This window comes from Desmodus rotundus, chromosome 9 (assembly GCF_022682495.2).
Source record: "Desmodus rotundus isolate HL8 chromosome 9, HLdesRot8A.1, whole genome shotgun sequence".
Lineage (NCBI taxonomy): Eukaryota > Metazoa > Chordata > Mammalia > Chiroptera > Phyllostomidae > Desmodus > Desmodus rotundus.
Genome location: NC_071395.1, coordinates 52251372 through 52270083, shown reverse-complemented (window position 1 = coordinate 52270083; position 18712 = coordinate 52251372). Strand labels below are relative to the sequence as shown.

Sequence of the window (18712 nt, the reverse complement as noted above, 5' to 3'; positions counted from 1 at the left end):
ACTGGTCCAGCAGATCCTGGGGCTTGAGGGGTCCAAGGCTCTGCAAGAAGCCAACAGGCTGCCCTGGCTGGTGTGGCTCAGTGGAATGAGCTCTGGGCTGTTAACCAAAGCATCATCAGTTCGATTCCCAGTCAGGGCACACGCTTGAGTTGTGGGCTATATCCCTGGTTGGGGGTGTGCGAGAGGCAACCAGTCGATGTATCTCACACACTGATGTTTCTATCCCTCTCCTTCCCCCTCCCTTCCCATCTCTCTAAAAATGAATAAATAAAATCTTTTAAAAAAAGAAGCCAACAGGCTTGGCCTGACTGATGATATTGGGAGATCATCCCAGCCCAGGTAACTGAAGCAAGAGAATGGGGCTACAGAGGTGGGCACCAAGGGATATACAGATGAGTGTCCAGAAGTGAGTCAATTGAGTAAAACAGGCTGCTGATGGGAAGGGGCAGTTGTGCCCCTGTGGGCTTGAACATGACTCGTCACCCTAGATCTGGGACTCTGAGTATGAAGCAGAGTCCTGTGAATCCCCAAGGGAAAGATCAGATTTGAAAATACCGAGACCCACTGCCTTCTGTCAGATATCTCTATGAAAACAAGCCAGAGAAGGTTAGATAAATAAGCAAAAGGGATCCAGGGCCTGGCGCCAACCTGAATGGTTAGTTTCCTACTGATGTTTATAGAGAGGAGCTATTAAATGAAAGCAAGGACTATCAGAAACAAGAGTGGCAAGTTTGTCAGACTTTCAAATAAGAATTCATTAAGCATCTAGACAGGCCAGAGACTGTGCTTGGAATACTAGGTGCAGATTCAGCCTTGCCTGGAACTATAAGCAAATAATTACAAAGAGAATTCATGTAAGAACAACAAGGAAAAGAGTAAACAAATACATAGGAACAGTAAGAAAAGGAGTGAAGTGCACTGATCCTGTCTAACCAAAACCCACTTTGGCTATTTACTAGAAGGGGGCAGGAGGGGGGGCAGAGCACGGGAAGGCCCTGGGGCATAAAGGAGCTTGATGGAGTAGCTGGAGGGAATTGCACAGGGTACTGTGAGCTGTGTAGAAGATTCCGGGCCTTATCCCAAGAACAAAGGGACTAGAAGGGGAGCAAGTGAGAGCCTCGGGAGGCGGCAGTAGAACAGAGTGGTAAGGAGCATAAAGTCTGGAGCCAGATGGTGTGGGTTCAAATCCTGGGTTAGCCACTTACTACCCATGTGAGCAAGGTCCAGATTGGCCAACCTCTCTGTGCCTCAGAGGACCGTCATGAGGAGTCGATGATAAAAGCCGGGAGCACCCTGAGTAAGAGGGAATTGTGCATGTGAGTGGGCTCACCAGGAGCAGCCCTGCACCAAGGGTGCGCCCCTTCCTCCAGACAGACATTCACTGTGGGTGCCGAGGCCTCCTGGCCCCTGGGACAGTACTGGCTTCTCTAATGGCTGCCACTGGGAAGACAAGAATCCCTTGGCCTTGGATGATCATTCTGGTATCATCATCCTCTGGCTCTGGCTGTCCTGTGAGTCCCATGAGGACAGGGGCCCTAAACCACGGGGCTGGCACAGGCCCGGCATGGGGGAGGCGCTCCACACCTGTCGGCGAGATGGATTGTGAATGAGTGAACAAGTGAATGGACAGACCTGTGGAAGAATACCTGTACCATCCATACTTTATTGGGCATTCCCTAGGTGCCTGGTAGCTTGCTAAGTGCCTTGCCTCACTCATTTCACTTCATGCCCACAATCGTCTTGTAAGGAGGCTACCAGAAGACACTTGCAAGTTGGGGAGGTCTTGGGAATGAGTTCTCTGTGGGGGAGCCCTTGTCATGTCATACTTCAGAGAGTCTCATTATTAAGAAATGTGTTTAATTTGTAGCCCCAAAGAAGGGCTTTTTGCTGGAAGCAGGAATTCAACTGGAAAGCAAGCTATGCTGAAAATAGTGTCTCTAAAGATTTACCTGTGTAGACTTTATAGCTACGATCTCATCTTCCTTAGCAAGGCACAGGGGCCACAAGGCCTTAATCCTTGCTTCTGAAAGGAGGAGATGGTGCGTGCTAGAGGCATAGCACTCCTTCCCCACAGCAGCCCGAAGGAGCTCAGAGCAGAGCTCAGGGGTCCTCCCTCCTGGCTGCGGCACCCCACCCCCACATATCCCTCTCTCAGAGGAGACAGAGAACAGATCTCTTGGAAAGGCTAGGGGAGAACCGCCTTGGATCTTCTCCTGCCACCTCTGGTTCCAACCAGAGTCACACGCACTCCTTCCCATGGGCCTATTTCCCGAGGAAGAGTTCAGTGTGGCACAGTTCCTGCCCCCTCGCTCCCAGCACAGAGCTGGTGCATGCTGCCCCTTTCCCTACAGCTCTACCAGCCTTCTTCTCTGGAGACTGTTATTTTGGGAGAGTGCTGAGTTCAGCACTGCTGCAAGGTGCAGTCAGATGGATGGGCCCCCCTGTCCTCAGCTGGCCCCTCAGAGCTGGCCTTGGGGCTGGAGCGGCCTACCCCGAGTGCAGCAGCCCTGCCAACACAGGATCGCTGCACCCCAGCACATCCACCCGCAGGCAGCCCCAAGGCTGTCCAAACAGGTGCTGGCGGAGGAAGTGTGGGCAGGAAAAGCAGAGCTGTCCAAGGGGTGCAGCCCAACCAAAGCCCTGCTCGTAGAAAAACAAACTATAGTCAGGCCCTTGCAAACGCCCCAGAACTGCTCCCCCCAGCCTGAAGCCTGGGGTCACCAGCTTCCCAGGCTTTGCCTTAAAGCCAAAGGAGCAGGCTGGCCCTTGACCAATGGCCACGTGGGGCCAGTGGTGAAGGCAGGAGGAAGAGCTGTGCAAGAGGCTTATACAAGCAACTCTGCTTTGCAGCCCGCTTCAGGCCCTGGCAGCCAGGACTCCGGTGACAGCAGAGCCCAGCTCTGGCAGAGGAGGGGCCCCAGCCCAGGCGGCAAAGAGAATCCAGTTTGGAATGGACCCCGGTCCTCCTAAAGAACTTGTATCCCATGGTGGGTTAGCCGCCCACCCTCTTCCCTCTGTTCACTAAAGTCCCTGTCCCTCTAGGTGAGCCCCTGGGGTGGGCACGTGCAGGGCTCCCCTTGCAGTGGGCTGGCAGCGCTAAAGGCTCTGTCTCTTCTAGGTGCCCATAGGCTGGACAATGAGGCTGGTGGCAGCAGCCCTGTTTCTGGGCCTCACGATGGTGGTCGCCAGAGCCCAGGTGAGAACGGGCCAGTGTGCAAGCACACCAGTGCCGGATGAGGATGCTTCCTTTTGCAAGTAAGGCTGGGGGACCCCATAGATCAGCAGGGCAGAGGTCTTGGGGAAGGGTATTGCCAGAACCAAAGAGCACCTGCTCCTAAGGCAGCCTTAGCAGACAGGCAGAGGAGGAGGCCACCCCAACGGGAGGGGGGATGCGGGATGAGGCACTGAGGAAAGGGCAGAGCTGGCAGCTCTCCCAGGACCAGGGCAGTATGTAGGTGCGTCAGCTCCCACAGGGCTCTGAGGGGCTGGCCTCCCCCTCCTTGCTGGGATCCTGAGAGGCCACCCCTCCCCACAGCCGGAAATGCTTCCTCCCCTACAAAGTGTCATTTTAGAGAAAAGAGCTGTTGTTTGCTTTTCAGTCACAGGCCCCACGAGTGTGGGGACAGGCTGGCCCTTCAGGGTTGTGGCCACTGCATGCTGTCCAGAGAAGAGGCTGGGCACCAAGACAGGAGTTTCCCCTTCAAAGGCAGGAGCTTCTCTGCTGACTTTCAGCTCCCTCCTCACAGACTGCTGGGTAGAAAGCCGGCCTTACTCATCCTGGGTTGCCCTGAGGTCCCCGACCACATGGCCGCCACCCCCTTTGCCAATTTGTCTTCCCTCTGAAGCTGATGGAGTGAGAGGGATGGAAGAACTACTTCCAACTCTGTCTCCTTGAGTACTTTTGACTTCTTACACACATTACTTTTAGTAAGAGAAGTACATCTGTTCCCTTAAAAAGTTAGGTATAGTTGAAGCTCCCCTCACCCCCCCCCGCAAAAACCCAGTAGACTTTGCTCCCATCAGTACTTAAAAAAAACTCTAGTGAAACAGATCTGGGCCCTCAGGGGCACTGCTAAGTGGAACCTTCGGTGGGGGCAGGGGGTTTCTTCCACAAGTGAGTGGGTCAGCTGGGCCAGGGTGGGGCCAGGCTATGGCAAGGGCCCCGTGATGGAGGGCCTCTGTGCACCCCTGTGTCGCCCACACTGTGGAGTGCGTACAAAATGATTGTGTGTGTGAGTCCTCACCGGAGCTGACTGACCTGACCCCAGCTGCCCTAGGCTCTTCCCTGTGTCCACCCAGGTGCGGGGGAGGCTGGGGGTCCGAGTGTCCCTCCGGGCTCCTGTTACATGCCAGGAATTTGGCTGGTGCCTTAGACTCCTTGCCTTATTTGATAGTTACCACGAATCTTCTGAGTGTTACAGATGAGGACCCTCCAGAGATTAAATCACCCACCCACGGTGCTGACACAGCTTATAGGAGTCAGAGTGAGGATTAACTCCACTCACTGACTTTCCCCACCAGCTGACCCCGTCCAGGGCCCGGGGCATCTCAAACTCCAGTAAAGGGTGGGAAGCTGTCTTAGCCCATTTGGTCTGTTATAACCAAATGCCAGAGACTGGGGGCTTACAAACAACAGAAATTTATTTCTCAGAGTTCCGGAGGCTAGGAAGTCCAAGATCAAGCTGTAGGCAAGTTCAAGGTCTATGAACCAGTTTCCTGGTTCAGAGACAGCCGTCTGCTGGTCTGCTCACTGTGCCCTCCCACGGCAGAGGGAGGGAGAGCTCTCTGGGGTCTCTGCCATAAGGGCACTAATCCCATGCTTGACGGCTCCGCCCTCATGACTTAAACACCTCTCAGAGCTCCCCACCCCCCCCTGCTCCAGGACCATGGCACTAGGGACCAGGATTTCAGCATACGAAATTGGGGGGGGGGGCGGGGCATGGGGAGCTTTCAACAAACATTCAGACCACAGGAGGATCCTTTCTTAGGACTCCCTGGAACGCACCAGCAGACCCCAGTGTGAGAAACACGGACTTTCGACACTAAAGCTGCGTGCTGGGAAAGGTCTCCAGGTTGCAGACCACAGTTGCCAAAAGGCAGCTCTGCCTTTATTCCTGCTAAAGATTTTTGTTTACGAAAGGTCACCGTGGAATGTGAGCGCATTGTGGACACAGCAGACACCTGAGGAGAGATCAGTGCCTCCTGCGCTGGGGCCTCCCCAAGAAACCAGCTCAGCTCGGGCTCTAACCTGTGGGATACACCCTCCCCCCCCCCCCCCCCGCCCCACCCTTCCAGAGCCACTCCTCTTGTATTTAGAGTCTAACTGGAAGTTCTTGAAGTTAGGACTCAATACCTAAAGGAATTGATCTATGAAGGAGGAATTTTTTGTACAGTGACAAGCAGTGGGGAGACACTCAGAGAAAAGCTCTTCTGGAATAATAATGGCTCACCTACTCCTCCTGAGATAAGCCAGACCACACTGACAAAAACACTGAGTCAGAGCCCTGGCCCAGCCTCAGAATCTAAAGAACCGTAGCTGTCCAGCCCCCTCAACAACCCTCTCCCTGCTGCCCCATGCAAGTGGCCCCCCGCACAGCCCCCAAAGGCCACTCTTCCGTGCTGAGAAGCTGCCCCCTTCTGAGTGCATCCTGATCTGAAGGCAGGGGCCGCCTTTCCTTCCCTTTACCCCATTCCATCCAGTCTTGCCTCAGGCGCTGCTGAGAGCAAGGCTGGTTTCTCCTCTTCCAGATGGTCATTCGGTCCCTCGGATGCTTGGAGACAGAGGCCAGGACCGCTGTCTGCACCACAGCTCTCCTAACCCGGGCACCCGCCTCCATCTGTCAATTCCTCCTGGGCCCGCCCTTCAGGACAGGCCACTCGGAGACAGGCCCATAGCCCTTTTCTGAGTGTGGGGCCCCACACGGTCACACTCAGAGCCATGCAGGAGGGTGGGGCACCCACCGGTCCCCCTCCTGCTCTGTGAAAGCAGCCTCTTCTCCACTCTTACTTCCGGGCAGCTGGGATGCAGGGCCGTTCCCATGGGTGCAGCTGGAGAGCAGTTTTTCTCTAATTCAATTCTCACCATGACAGAGGCAAACAGAAGCCTGGAGAAGCTAAGAGCCTCCCTGGGGAAGGTGTGAAGCCTGCTGAAGCCGGTCTCTGTTGCTGCACAACAAGTTCCCGGACACGAAGCAGCTGTACACATTCCTTGCCTCCCTGTTGCCCAGGCAGGGCACAGGGGGCCAGCTCCGGCCAGGTCTCTCAGGAGGTGGCAGTCAAGCCGGCAGCTGGGCTGCAGTCTCATCTGAAGGTTGGGCCGCTGGGGTGCTCTGCTTGCGAGCTCACTCATGTGGCTGTGACAGCCTCGGTCACCGGGCCATGCAGCCTCTCCGTGGAGCTGTTTATGACAGAGCAGCTGGCTTCCAGAGCAGGGCTTCGAGAGGGAGAGGATGTGGAAGCGGGAGCAGAGTCCCCGCTCCTCTCCCAGTACTCTCTCTGATGTGCCACGGCCCCATCAGGAAGACAGCAGCTGCCGGGCTGCGGGGCAGAGTTGAGAACGTGTCCCACCTGAGCACTGTGAGTGGAGGGGGTGCTCACTGCGGGGGCGCTCGCAGCAGGAAAATGGCACCTGCACGTTTCTTGAGCGTGAATGCAAGTTTTAAAGTGTGCTTTTACTGAATTTAGTTTTTGGTTCAGTTCATCGCAGGCTTGTCCAGATCTTCCTGTAGGCGGGTGTGATCCCCTGCATCGCTCATTACCAACCTGGCGCCATTCAGCTTGGCCTTCTGGGTCCTGATCTAAGCCTTGGGAAAGCTGCTCATCAGGGCAGAAGTCCGCACGCCCTGCGGCTTGTCCAGCTTTGTGAGCCGAGTCAGGGCTTCACACACCAGGCTGGTGTGCCCATGGGCATTTCTGGGGCTGGGGGCTCAGACCCTGGTCCCCTGGCATCCACCCTGCCAGGGCATGCTCAGTGGCTCTGGGCCCACTCACCAACTGTCGACTTGCTGATTTCACTTCACTATTTTAGCACTTGCAGCAACTGTATCCTCATAAAAACATAAGACCTGTCTGTTCCCTGGGGAAGGCCCCCCTGGTTCCCAGTCTCCCTCTTCACTGACCCTTGGCCTTTCCCAGGTCCTTGAAGAATGGTGAATCTCCAACTCTTTGCCAGCAGAGGGCCCCCTCTCTGCCTCAGATCTCACTAGCTGCCGTGGCAGGGAGCCGTGGTACGAACAAACCAAGGGATCCTTCAAAGGCTGCCGTGAAGATAAGTGAAAACCTGCCCTCAAAAAGTTCTTCAGAAGCTATGAAAACCATGCCATCCGAAAGCAATGACTGTGAACTTGTAATGAGTTAAAAGAAACAAGTTTGCTGAGCAAGCCAGTGGTTCAGCCAAGTGGCATCGATGAATTGTCCTGCCTTAGTCAGCCCGAGTCCTGGCTTGGGGTGCTGGCTGGAGGAACATCTTGCGTCTGATGGATGTTGCAGGCTTCAGCCACCTTTGCCTAAGATGGGACCTCAGAAGCCTCTGGAAGGGTGGGGTCAGGAGGGGGAATGTGGGGCTCCTCACCAAGAAGCTGTCCTTGCCTTTCTCCCAGATTCTGACTTCAGGAGCTCCCCCACTAGATCTACTCCCCCAAATTACATTTTCACTGGGTCCGCTTCATGTGTCATCCCCAGCAGGGAACCATGGGCAGCTCTGGATGGCCAGTGGTGGGCTGTGGAGCTGCTCAGCCATGCTGGGTTATTTGGAAAGGTCGAGGACCCATACCCTCTCAGTGAATCATCTTAACCAAATGACCATTCATTCATCCCAGAATGAATGTACCCCACCAGGGCCCCTGGTGGCCAACTGAGCTAAAATTTATACACAGAGCCTAGCAGTTGGTGCTGAACTGGAGCCTCTCACACGGAGCCTGAAAGCCGCACTTCAGGGAGAAGCCTGTGCACCAGACTGCCAGCCTGTACTGTGTGTCTGCCCACTGAGCCAGCCCTTATAAAGGCAGTCCCTGAGTCCTATTTCAACCAAAAGGACTGAGACTTTTCCTCTCCAGTTGGAGCTGCACAGCTATATGCTCATTAGCATCTTCACCAATCAATCAGAGCAGCCCCATTCTGACAGGTCAGGACAATACTTTTGGGGCCAATCAGATTGTGAGGATTTGGAGTCTTCGTTTGCATGAGAACAGATCAATCAGGGACGGGGCTGGGGCAGGACTTCTCTCTATACAAGTCAGCTTCCCTCGAGGTCAGAGGGCACACTCTCCCTTTTCACTGAAGACTGTGTTTCCCTTGGCTGGAGCTGCAGGTATGTCACCTGAGCCAAGCAGAGCTGTCTGGATGGAGAGGTGCCATGCCACCTCACACCCAGGGACACCTCACAGCCATGCTGTTTCATCATTGAGCTATAACACTATCGAGCTGTTCCACAGCTAGGCTGTATCACAATTGAACCACTTGCACTGAATAAAGTCTCCTCTTTTGCTGTAACCCAAATTGGGGATTCCTGTTGGTGTTGAATTGGCACCAGTGACCATCAGTTGACAAACCCCACAGAGACCCTAGGTCTTTGTGATAAAAAATGAAAGAAGGGCAAGGAGGAAGGAGCAAGTAAAAAAAAATGGCACAAAGCTTTTTCTTTCTTTCTTTTTAAAAAAATCTGTCGGAAAGCCTGGTTTATGTCCCTGAGTTTCACACACAGGCGTTGTGGGATCAGCCCTTCCGTGGAGCCTGATTCTCAAGCACTCATGCCGTTCAGACCCTTCCCAGGGAGAAAGTAGATAAATCAGTGCGCATTTCAGTCTCAGTGACTAGGTGTTGTACTGCCTGAGAGGTGTTTGGTTTTGAAAGTTCAGCGAATAGCAGGTTAACAGCCTCAGATACGGACAACACTTAACTCCCAAAAGTAGATTACTTGAGTGGTGGGGTTTCCAAACATTGAGAGGATCTTACTTGTGCAGGGGAGAGAACAGTCTGTGCCCGTGAAGAAGGCTGTGCTGATTGGCTAGACTTTTCTTTACAGAATAAGAACGCCCCTGAAAAGCAATGTTGGAAGGCTGTTTTTGTAAACCCAATCCTACTTTAAAGGCACTGACCAAGCGTGTCTGTAGATATATGTTCTTTCTGAGAAGTAAGCACTGACCATAGGTGACACTTCCCAACCGCTCTGCATCGATCACTTCCTTTACTCCTCACACCAAGCCCATAAGTAGATACTAGTAGTGTCCCCATTTTACAGGGGAGCAAACGCAGGCACCAAGAGATCAAGTAACTCTTAGGCCACAAAGGTCACACAACTAATTAGTGGCAGGTCTAGGATTCAGTCCCACTTGAATTTACATCCCCACCAGCACTACACTGAAGCTTTATAGACCCCAGACCCCCTAAAATGCTGACGTGGGCCAACTACCCCCCTCTCTCTGTAGGGGCAGCCTTGAAGTTTCCTACACAGAGCTGGAGAACATTGGCTGCAAGGTAGTTCCCAGCTGCAACAACTACAGGCAGAAGATCACCAGCTGGCCACCACCTCTGGTCAAGTACCCGGGGGCTTCGGAGGTGAGTGCGCAGGCCTGGCCTGCAGGGTAAGGGCTGCGGGTCTCAGTTTGCCTCTGCGCTTGCTCATCTCAGAGGCAAGGAGCTGTGTGCAGAGCCATCTGATCCGGGTCTGGTGGCAAGATGGCTGTTGCCATCAGCTTGTGCCTTCCTCAGAGTAGCCCCACAGCCTCCGAGGAGGTCGGGTGGGTGGGAAGGTTGAAGACTGGGAGAGCCTTATCAGAGCTCAGCGGCCACTCTGCCTGGGCCTCTCCCTGCTTCTACATCCCTGAGCTCCCGAGTCTGGCCCCTCAGTCATAATGGGGATCAGCTGGTGCATGATTTGGAGTCCGCAGAGAAAAAGAGGAGAGAAGGAGGCTGTGGGGAGTTCTTTCTCAAGGAGCAAGGTGGCTGGGCTTTTAGAATAAACAACCTTCTGAATGGGGAGGAGTTAGTTTGCAGAGAGAGGGCAGCCTCTCTCCTGTAGGCTGGACAAGCAGAGGCCAATGTGTCTTGACTCTTGGTCATCGTGATAAGAAACACGCTCAAAAGTTCCACCAAACTTGTCTACAGTAGAAGATTGAGGCATTTTAGGAATTGGAAATAACTATTTCTTTTACTGGGAAATGAATAGTATGAACTGATCCGAAAGGTTCCCTTGGTTTGGGGAAGGGTCCTGTGGCTGCTGTTTCTGGGGTCCGGGCCATGTCTTGGGGGAGTTGGTCCAGTGTCGTGGTCACTGTTCTTTCTTCCTTGATTCCTGGGCCAGAACGAGCCCCCAAAGCATCTGGGATGAAAAGGGACCTTTGCCTTCTGCTTTGTTTTAGTAGAAGGTGCCAGTGTCAACCCCGGAACAAAGACTGTGGTGAGTCCAAGACTAGGCCGTGAATGGGTGGAGGGTTGTGATCAGGATGTGACCATGCACACCAAGGCGTCCTCTGTGCACGGTGGCAGGGAGAGGCCACAGTGGGCTCTTCCCCACTGTCAGCTCGGAGGTGGGGGTCACACAGATTACTTGGAGGTAGAGGGATAGATTTCTCTTCCTTTCTTGAACTGTTCTTCACTACCAGGGAACCAAGAGACTGTGATATGTCTCACAATGTATGAGGCTGAGAACATGAAGCTTTGACAGGCTATCGTGTTTGCAAATGTGACAAAAATCCTTTCCTCTGAGAGACTGAGCATGCAAGTAACAAGGAGGCTTCCCAGGTCTCCTCTCCCTCCACCCTCCCAACCCTCTGCACGCGCGTGCACACTCACGCACACATGTCAGCCCTCCTCCCTGGACACCCTTGGCCTGGGTCACACCGTGGGCAGTGGGAGAAGTGGAGGAAATGCAGGTCACTGTGGTTGTACTCATGGGACAGGAGGTGGTGGGCTGAAGAAGCAGGGCAGGAGCCAGTTGTTGCGAGAAGACTGTAATGCCGCCCCGTGGGACAGGACTCTCAACTCAGGGTTAATTCATGCATCCTCGTGTTTGTTACTTAAGGACTGAAGAGGTTGGACCTGAAGATTTTACAGCCCTTTAATGACTGACTGTCCCAAGAGGGATTCTCAGCAGAGGGCTCCATTACTCATGGTATTGCTGCAGATGTCCACTAGATGGCAGTGTGGACTTTTCTGAGTACCTGGTGTGCCTGAGAGGGACAACCCTGAAGTTTGTAAAAGTCCGAGTTTGATTGGGTTTAGTTGATTCTGATTGTCTTGGGGTATTGGGCACAGAACGCAGTGAAGATACCCCCTCCAGATCCTGGAATCCCCCATCCTGTCTGAGCCCTGAGGCAGGGGGAAGAAAACCTGGAAATTGAGGAAGGACACACAGCTGTGGTTCAGAAAGCCAAGGTGGGCAGAGATTTTACAAGGGAAGGTTGGTCAAAGTGGTAGAAAGAAAAAAAAAGTAGTTTTCTACTACTATAGAACTACACACTATGGAAATTTGACCTTTGAGAAAGAAGGGAGATTCAGAGTTCTCAAAAGCCATGGTTCATCAGGTGGTACCCACTTTACACTGAGTACCATTCCTGTGTGATTATAGCTAATGCTTTCATCAAATCCACAAGTTAAGTTCCTCTTGAATCAAGATTCCTAGTGGCAAGTGACAAAAAACCCACTCAAACTAGCTTGAGCCAAGAAAGAAGGGAGGCTTCACTGGTTCACAAACCAAAAACTCCAGGGATGGTTTCAGGTGTTGCTGTATCCAGGAGCTCAAATAACACCACCAGGGACCTGTCCCCTTTCTCTATTTTTTTTCTGTGCTGGTTTTGTGTGTAAATAGACTCTCCTTGTGGTGACAAAGACCATCCTCACTGGTGCCAGATTTGCATTTTCCCAGTGGGAATAGACTAATTCTTTCCAACCATTAAAAGTCCCAAGGCTTACATGCCCATCCCCGAACCAAATAGAGAACTGGGAAGCCCCACTTGATCCATGAGGTCTCAAAGACGGACAGGAGGGCTCCCCCAAAGGAGAAGCAAGGTGCTGGTTATCAGACGGGGAAAGGTGTTTGGTAGGAAAAACAAGTGAAATTCCTGCAGAAGGAAGTGACTGGACCACAGGCAGAGCTGGGAAGGGGCAGAGCCAGGGTCTAAACCCAGCAGGCCCATCACCAGAGGCTTGGCCCTGGACCATAGTCAGGGACACGTCAGGTGCTGGTGCCGGCGGAAGGGCTTGCTGGCAGGATGTTGTTCTAGGACAGAAAGAGCGGTTGTCCTGGGGCAGGTGGTGGTGAGGAGGTGGAGACAGGCCAGGGACCGTGAGAAATGAGACAGGGTCTGGAGCCCCCCTTCAGGGGTAGAGGGACACCCATCTCCAGAGGGACAGTGACTAAGAAAGTTGGGGGGAAATGGGTGCCATCAGAAATAGGGTACCTTAAAAGTGGGGGCGGGGAGCCTGAGTGACAGAGGAGAGGGTAAAAGAATTTCCCCCAGGCCCAGGGCCTGATGGAAAAGGGCAAGAGGTTGGTGACTGGCTGTGTGGGGGCAATGCCTCCCCTAGGTGATCAAAGCAAGGCCACCAAGGCAGTGACTGTCAGTGGACATTTACAGGGAGCACCCCCCCACCCCTACACGCACACACCCATGCCCTGAGGCTCCAGAGGCAGAGTTGCAGTGGGCACAGGATGGCGCCTCTGTGCCTGCCAGGGGGCTTCTGCCTCCACACCTTTGCTCAGGCCACTCCCCATATTTGGACCTGCACTCGGGGACACCCTGCCCCCACCAAAATGCTTCCTCCTTTAGGAAGCCTTCCTTGACTGCCCCCTCCCTCAGGATTCACCCTCATTCCTAGCTGATCTCTTCTTTCTTTGAGCCTTCTAATGCCCCCACCCTCCCAACTCAGAGTTTACTTCTTTCTGTTTTGTATCGTGTACTCACAGCTTCAACCAATTTGTAACAGGACTGCGGGGTATATTTCTTTGAACCACCTGTAGCCCCTCACAGCGCCACAGACCTCATGTTGGCTAATGGGGTGACCACCTGGGTGAGTGGATGAATAAGTGAATGAGTGGCAGGTAGAAGCACACCTCTGAGAGTGTGAGCTATGAGCTACGTGAGCCCAGCATTTTGCCTTCAAAGCTGCTGGGTGTTCCGGCATCTGAAGGAACAGAGCTGATCCTGGTGGGCCCTGGGCCAGCATCAGTCTGTGCTCTGCCCAGGTGGGTGTGGGCCGAGAGGTCGGAAGGCGGAAGTCGGGAGAGAGCTAGGGAGTCAGGTGGGCTCCTGTGAAGGCAAAGTAGTGCAGGAGGACAGGGACAATCCCTGTGCCAATAGCCGCTGAGAGCTGGGAAAGGTAGAGTAGGAGGAAGCTTCTCTCCACGCTGACAAGCATTAAGAGGTAAACATCTTAAAATGCATCCCTCGCAAGCCAATGGAACCGAAAGGCCTGAGATGCTTCTTGACTGGGGCTTATTCTTCACCTTGAATTTAAGCAGCTGGAATCCTTTTGAAGTGAAAAGATTGCCGTTAAGTGGGGAATGGGCATTGCATTCAAGGAAAGGAACAAAGACCACAGCAGCTCTGTCCTGCTGTCCCTCAGCGTTCCAGTCCAGCTCAGCAAGGCCCTAGGTCTCCTCCCTGGAAAGCAGGTGACTCAGTGGCTTCCTAACGGGCTGGGGAGGCAGATCCCTACACGCCCCTGGGTCTGCAGCATTGGTGTTGCTGGAGGCCTGGGTTTGGGTCCTCAGCACCCAGTGGAGGGGGAAGGAATGTTCCAGGTGGCCAGGCTTCCTGAGGCAAGGCTAGGACGCGGTCAGCAGTGGCCCATCTGCAGAGGTCAGGGGAGACAGCAGGGAGGCTCTTGCATGGCCAGGCAGGGGCAGAGCCTGGCGCTGCTCTTGAGCAATGGAGACAGCAGCTCCAGGATGGTAGGTAAAGTCAGGACAGGGTGAGGAGTCTGCTGGGGGCGTGGGGGGTGGTGTCCATCAATGCACCAGTGGTGGTTTAAGGAAGAATTAGTGAGACTCAACCGTAACCCACTGCTTAGCACGGGGACTTCATCAGTGGCCCTGGCTGTCATTGTGAAAGGGTCCTGGCCCATGGTCTAAAGCGTGGGCAGCGCAGAAGAAGGATTCAGGCTGGGGGAAGCTCTGGCAGGCCCGCTCGCTCCCGTCTGGGGCCCAGAGGCAGGGGCCAGAGGGGCTGTGGCGGAGAGGAGGGATGACCAGTGGAGCCATATCTGGGAAGACAGTACCAGGCACCTAGAAGAGAATGCACATGTGACATTTTATCCTCCTGTCCCCAGCCAGAGTCTGCTGAACTCAGTCAGCTGTGCCCCAGCCCTGCCCCAGCCGCTCGGCCACCTGTTTCGGGGGTGTCTGTGTCCACAACAGGAGCAGGTGAAAGAGGAGCAATGCTTAGCACTGTTTCTGACCATGGCAGTGTGAGTTTTAGGTCGCAAAGAAACTTCCCATTCAGGATTTCGCAGGATCCTTCCAGCAGTGCTGGCAGGGGGGCAGAGCAGGGACAGTCCCCACAATGGCAGCGCTGCCCAAGGTCACACCAGCTGAAGCTGGGAAGTGGAGGAACCTGTCAGGTTTCCTGCCTCCCAGTTCCCTGCTCTTTCCCACTTTGATCGCTGGAAAACAGGTCCAGTATGTGGGCCGCATTCAGGGTCATCCACGCATCTGCTCATTGAGGGGGCTCCTGGTGGAGCCCTCCTCTCTGGCCCTCTGCTGGACACTGTCCCAGGAGTCACGGACACAACTAAAGCAAGCCCTGGGGCCTGCCCACCACGGGCATCTCACAGTGGTGAGAGTGTGCCCTGCGGTAGGTCACTGTGAGCAGAATGGACTCAGAAGCACTTGTGTGACTGTATTGCTCCCCCAGGGCCTCCTTGGAAGCCACTGGGCCTTGATCTGCATCCCAGCCCGCTTTACCCCACCACCCCAGACGCCGGGGAAGCACAGGCACACAGGATGTGTGCTCCAGAATTCAGCCTCTGATGTCAGCCCGAAGCTTCCAGGCAAGTGCTGGGGAAGCGGCTTCCAGATGTTTTACAGATCAAATAACATTTCTTTGAAAAAACTGTGTGGGCTCCTCCACCAAGGGGGCCGATGGGACCTGAAAGCAGAGTTCAGTGCGTTTGCATCCTGGCTTTTAGGAAAGGTCACTCAGCGAGTGTCTGGGAGGGGCTCTTCGCAAGTTCGGGACCTGCTCACATGTGTCTGCTGGGAGCCATTTCTCTGGTTTTAAAGCAGCCGCCCAGCCCTTACAGGGGCCACTTAGATGGACAAACACGTGAATTTCAAAGGCTACAGGGACTTGTTGCCTGAGCTCCCTGGAGAGAGGAGGGAGTGGCCCAAGGAGTTCAAAGGTTTTGAGGATTTTTAAATGAGTAATAAGGTTCTTTATTATTTGTTCAAGCTTGCAGGCCTGTGGGGGAAGGGAGGAAGGGGAGGGGAGGGGAGGGGAGAGGAGGGGTGGAGGCCTGGGTCCCACGGAGCTGCTGGGTGCCCGCTGCTGTCTGGCCCTTCCTAGGGGGCGGGGCCCAAGAACAGGGTGGGGGCCACTGGGGGGAATAGCAGTTGGGGGCAGTTGTCAGAGCACCTGGACTTGAGGGGACCTCTCTCTCCCACCAGGGCACCCCGACTTCAGACATCCGTTGTTCTGTCTTAGAGCCCCTCTTGACCTCACCGTGGCCACGTGGAGTGCACAGGGCGGGTGCTGGTGTTTCTGTTTTACAGATGAGGAAGCAGCAGCTCACAGGACATTGCACATCTATCTGTAGACTATTTTTAGAGCAGTCTTAGGCTCACAGCAAAATTAAGCAGCATGTACAGAAATGTCCATATGCCTCTTCCCCCCCACAACTGCCCCTACTGACATCTCCCACCAGAATGGTACGCCCATTACACCCGAGGGGCCTGCCATGCATGTCGTTATCCCCCCGTCCGCAGTTTACGTTAGGGTCCACTCTCGGGGCTGGATGCTCCGTGGGCTTGGACATCTGTGTACTGACATGCGCCCCTGGTATGGGGTCACAGCAGTTTTCACTGCCCTGAAGTCCCTCTGGGCTCCACCTTCTCCTTTCTCCCTTCCTGCTAAGCCCTGGCAACTGTTGATCTGCTTCCTCTCCCCACAGTTTCTCACCTCTTCCAGAATGTCATAGTGCTGTGACCCTACAGAATGTAGTCTTTTCACACTAACAGAAAGCCTAGACCACAGCCTGGGCCTCTGGACACCAGTTCCAGCACCTTCCTCACCGTACAAGGGTTTGGTCATGCTGCCCATCTTTGCCCGAGCCGAGGGACTTGGGTGAGTGACCCAAGTGTCCTGCGGCTCAGCTTCCCTTCTGGGAATTGCACTTCCCTTGGCTGGATGTTTCTGGCAAGACTGGGGCGGGCAGGGTCCGCCTATTCCTGCCCTTGGTGTCCACTCTGCATTCCCACCACTCACTTTCTCGCCTGTCTCTCCAGCCAGAACGGCAGCTCCCCAAGGACAGAGGCTTATGCATGCTTGGGAGATGGGCAAGAAAGCAGGGTGCTAGGTAGGGGGCTGTCTCTCAGTAACCAGAGTGTCAGCTTTACAATTTTCAAAGCACTTTCCCTGTGGGGACAGCCCTTATCTCCCATCAGTCCTGAGCGGTGAGCCTGGCAGGGGTCTTTGTGCGCAGGGAGCAGCGGGGGATCTGAGGCCAAGGTGAGCTGAGAAGGCAGATGCTCACCTCCGCGCCCACATCTGCCTGCCTGTTGCCTTGCACCTCATTTGGGTCTCCTCACGACCGTGTGGACATTAGTTTGCTCCAGTGCATGGATTCATTAAGTGGGGTGATGAGACTGGAATTCAGATCTCCTGGCTCCTGTACTGTGCTCTTTTCCTGCACCGCCTCTATCCCCATCACCCCCAAGTGTTTAGCCTATGGCCACACTGACTGATTGTGTTCCCCGAGGCCAGGCTCTGCACTGAGTGGTCGAGGAACACGGCTCCACTTAAGCCTTCCTTACCCAGTGCAGTGGGCAGGAGTTCCTTCCTTTCCCAGATCAGGAAACTGAGGCACAGAAAGATTCCAGAGCTCATGGGTGGCAGAGTCATGATTTGAATCCAGGTCTGTGTGGGCTGCAGAGTTCATGCCTCTAACCCTCCACAGCGCAGCCGCCTGAGGGTGGAGGGCAACCTGCAGTGTCCCCCAACTGCCCTGAGCTGCTTGCTGACGGCCACCTCAGCCAGGAAGGAGTGGGATGTGGAGTTCCCCTCCTCCGGCACCTCCCTTTATAATTGGGCCAGGCAACAGCGAATGATTCAGCAAAGGGAAAGATGGGCGGGCAGTGGGGGCATGCGGGGGTTCAGGGCGTGTGGGGGTGTGCACAGATCGGAGAGCCTCTTCCACATCGCTAGCAGGAGGTAGAGCCCCAGGGTAAGCCATTGGGCATTCTAGTGCCCCTGAGTTCTTTGTGCGGCTTCTGGAATTCAGAGGGCTGGTGCCTGTGGGTATAGACCAGCTCCTGGCAGAGAAAGACAAGGCCTGGAGGGTCTGGGAAGGTAGGGAAGAGGACCAGGCCGCCCCTAGATGCAGCTCTCCAGGCCCTGCTCCTGGGAAGGCCTGGGTTGCCTCCTACTGTCTCAGGGGCTGCAATTGGAAGAACTGACACCAGGGGGAGATAGGCGACCGCCATCTTGCCCCTAGAGACTTCAGCAGGTGCAGGAAGGCACTGCCCAGGGCAGCAGGGTGGAGGGAAGCCGAGGTCCCTAATTTGGGTCCAGTATGCACGCCTCTGAGCCCCTCACCCCATCATTCCCTTTGCCAGTCGGTTGTGAAAATGCTCTTCTATCCAAATATATATATCCCTGGGCTGGAGTTTCTTAAACCAGGGGCCACTAACTCAAAATGCCCTCAGGCTCCAGGCCCCTAATTAGCAGACCACTTGCCCCAAAAGTGCCCCTCCCATTGAAAAGGTGCATTGAAAAGTGCACCTGCCCTTGAAAAGAGTTTTGAATTGCACTTCTGGTTCCCTGTTTATCCCGGTTCCCCTGACCTACAGAAGTCCTGAGTGTGGCCTGAGTCTGCAGGAGCAAAACTGCGGCGTGCAGCGCTGGCTCCCTTGGCTTACAGAGCGCTCAGGGGCTGAGGGGCTATGGGAGAAGCATCTGGGCCCTGGCTTTGCCCAGCCTTGTCCTATGTCCTAGTTCTCGAGCTCATAAATCCACATCCTAGAGCAAGTTACTTCTCCCCAAGATTCCTCTTCCTTATCTTAAAATGGGTATGATATGTATTTCCAGGCAGAATATGTATTTTACAGGCAGCGGCCATTTCTCAATTCTCATCTTTTTTGACCCATCTGTAGCATTTGACCCCCTTGGTCACTTCTACCTCCTCGATGTCATTTCTTCACCTGGCTTCTGGGACCACACTCTCTGGATTTTCCTGCTTCTTCACTTCCCAGTCTCCTTTGCTGGTTGCCCTGCCTCTCCCAACCTCTTCATGCACAAGCGGCTCTCCCAGGCCCAGTGCCTGGTCTTCTCACCTTTATTTACACTCCCTCCCTTGGTGGTTTCATCCAGTGTCATGACTCTAAATGTCATCTACACGATGTCCTACTCATGGGGCCACTGGGGTATCTGATAGGCCCCTCCAAGGCAACAGGTCCAATCCTAGGTGCCCAGGCTCTGCCCTTCCCCAGCCCTGCTCCCTTTGCCGCCTTTCCCCACCTCAGCAAGGAGCAGCTCCAGCCTTCCGGCTGTGTGGACGG

General features: G+C 54.5%; 1 protein-coding gene across 3 annotated transcripts in view; it reads left to right on the top strand.

The window, feature by feature from the left end:
- Positions 1 to 18712, top strand: part of PEBP4 (phosphatidylethanolamine binding protein 4) — a 242414-nt gene that overhangs the window by 49603 nt on the left and 174099 nt on the right. For 2 of the 3 annotated variants that reach the window (XM_045195738.3, XM_045195736.3), the window contains exons 2-3: positions 3119 to 3255; positions 9426 to 9555. In XM_045195738.3, the coding sequence (XP_045051673.1) occupies positions 3137 to 3255; positions 9426 to 9555 (249 nt within the window). In that variant the 5' untranslated portion in view covers positions 3119 to 3136. Of the gene's footprint in view, positions 1 to 2878; positions 2988 to 3118; positions 3256 to 9425; positions 9556 to 18712 lie in introns of those variants that run through there. The other variant, XM_045195737.3, reaches the window with a different exon arrangement.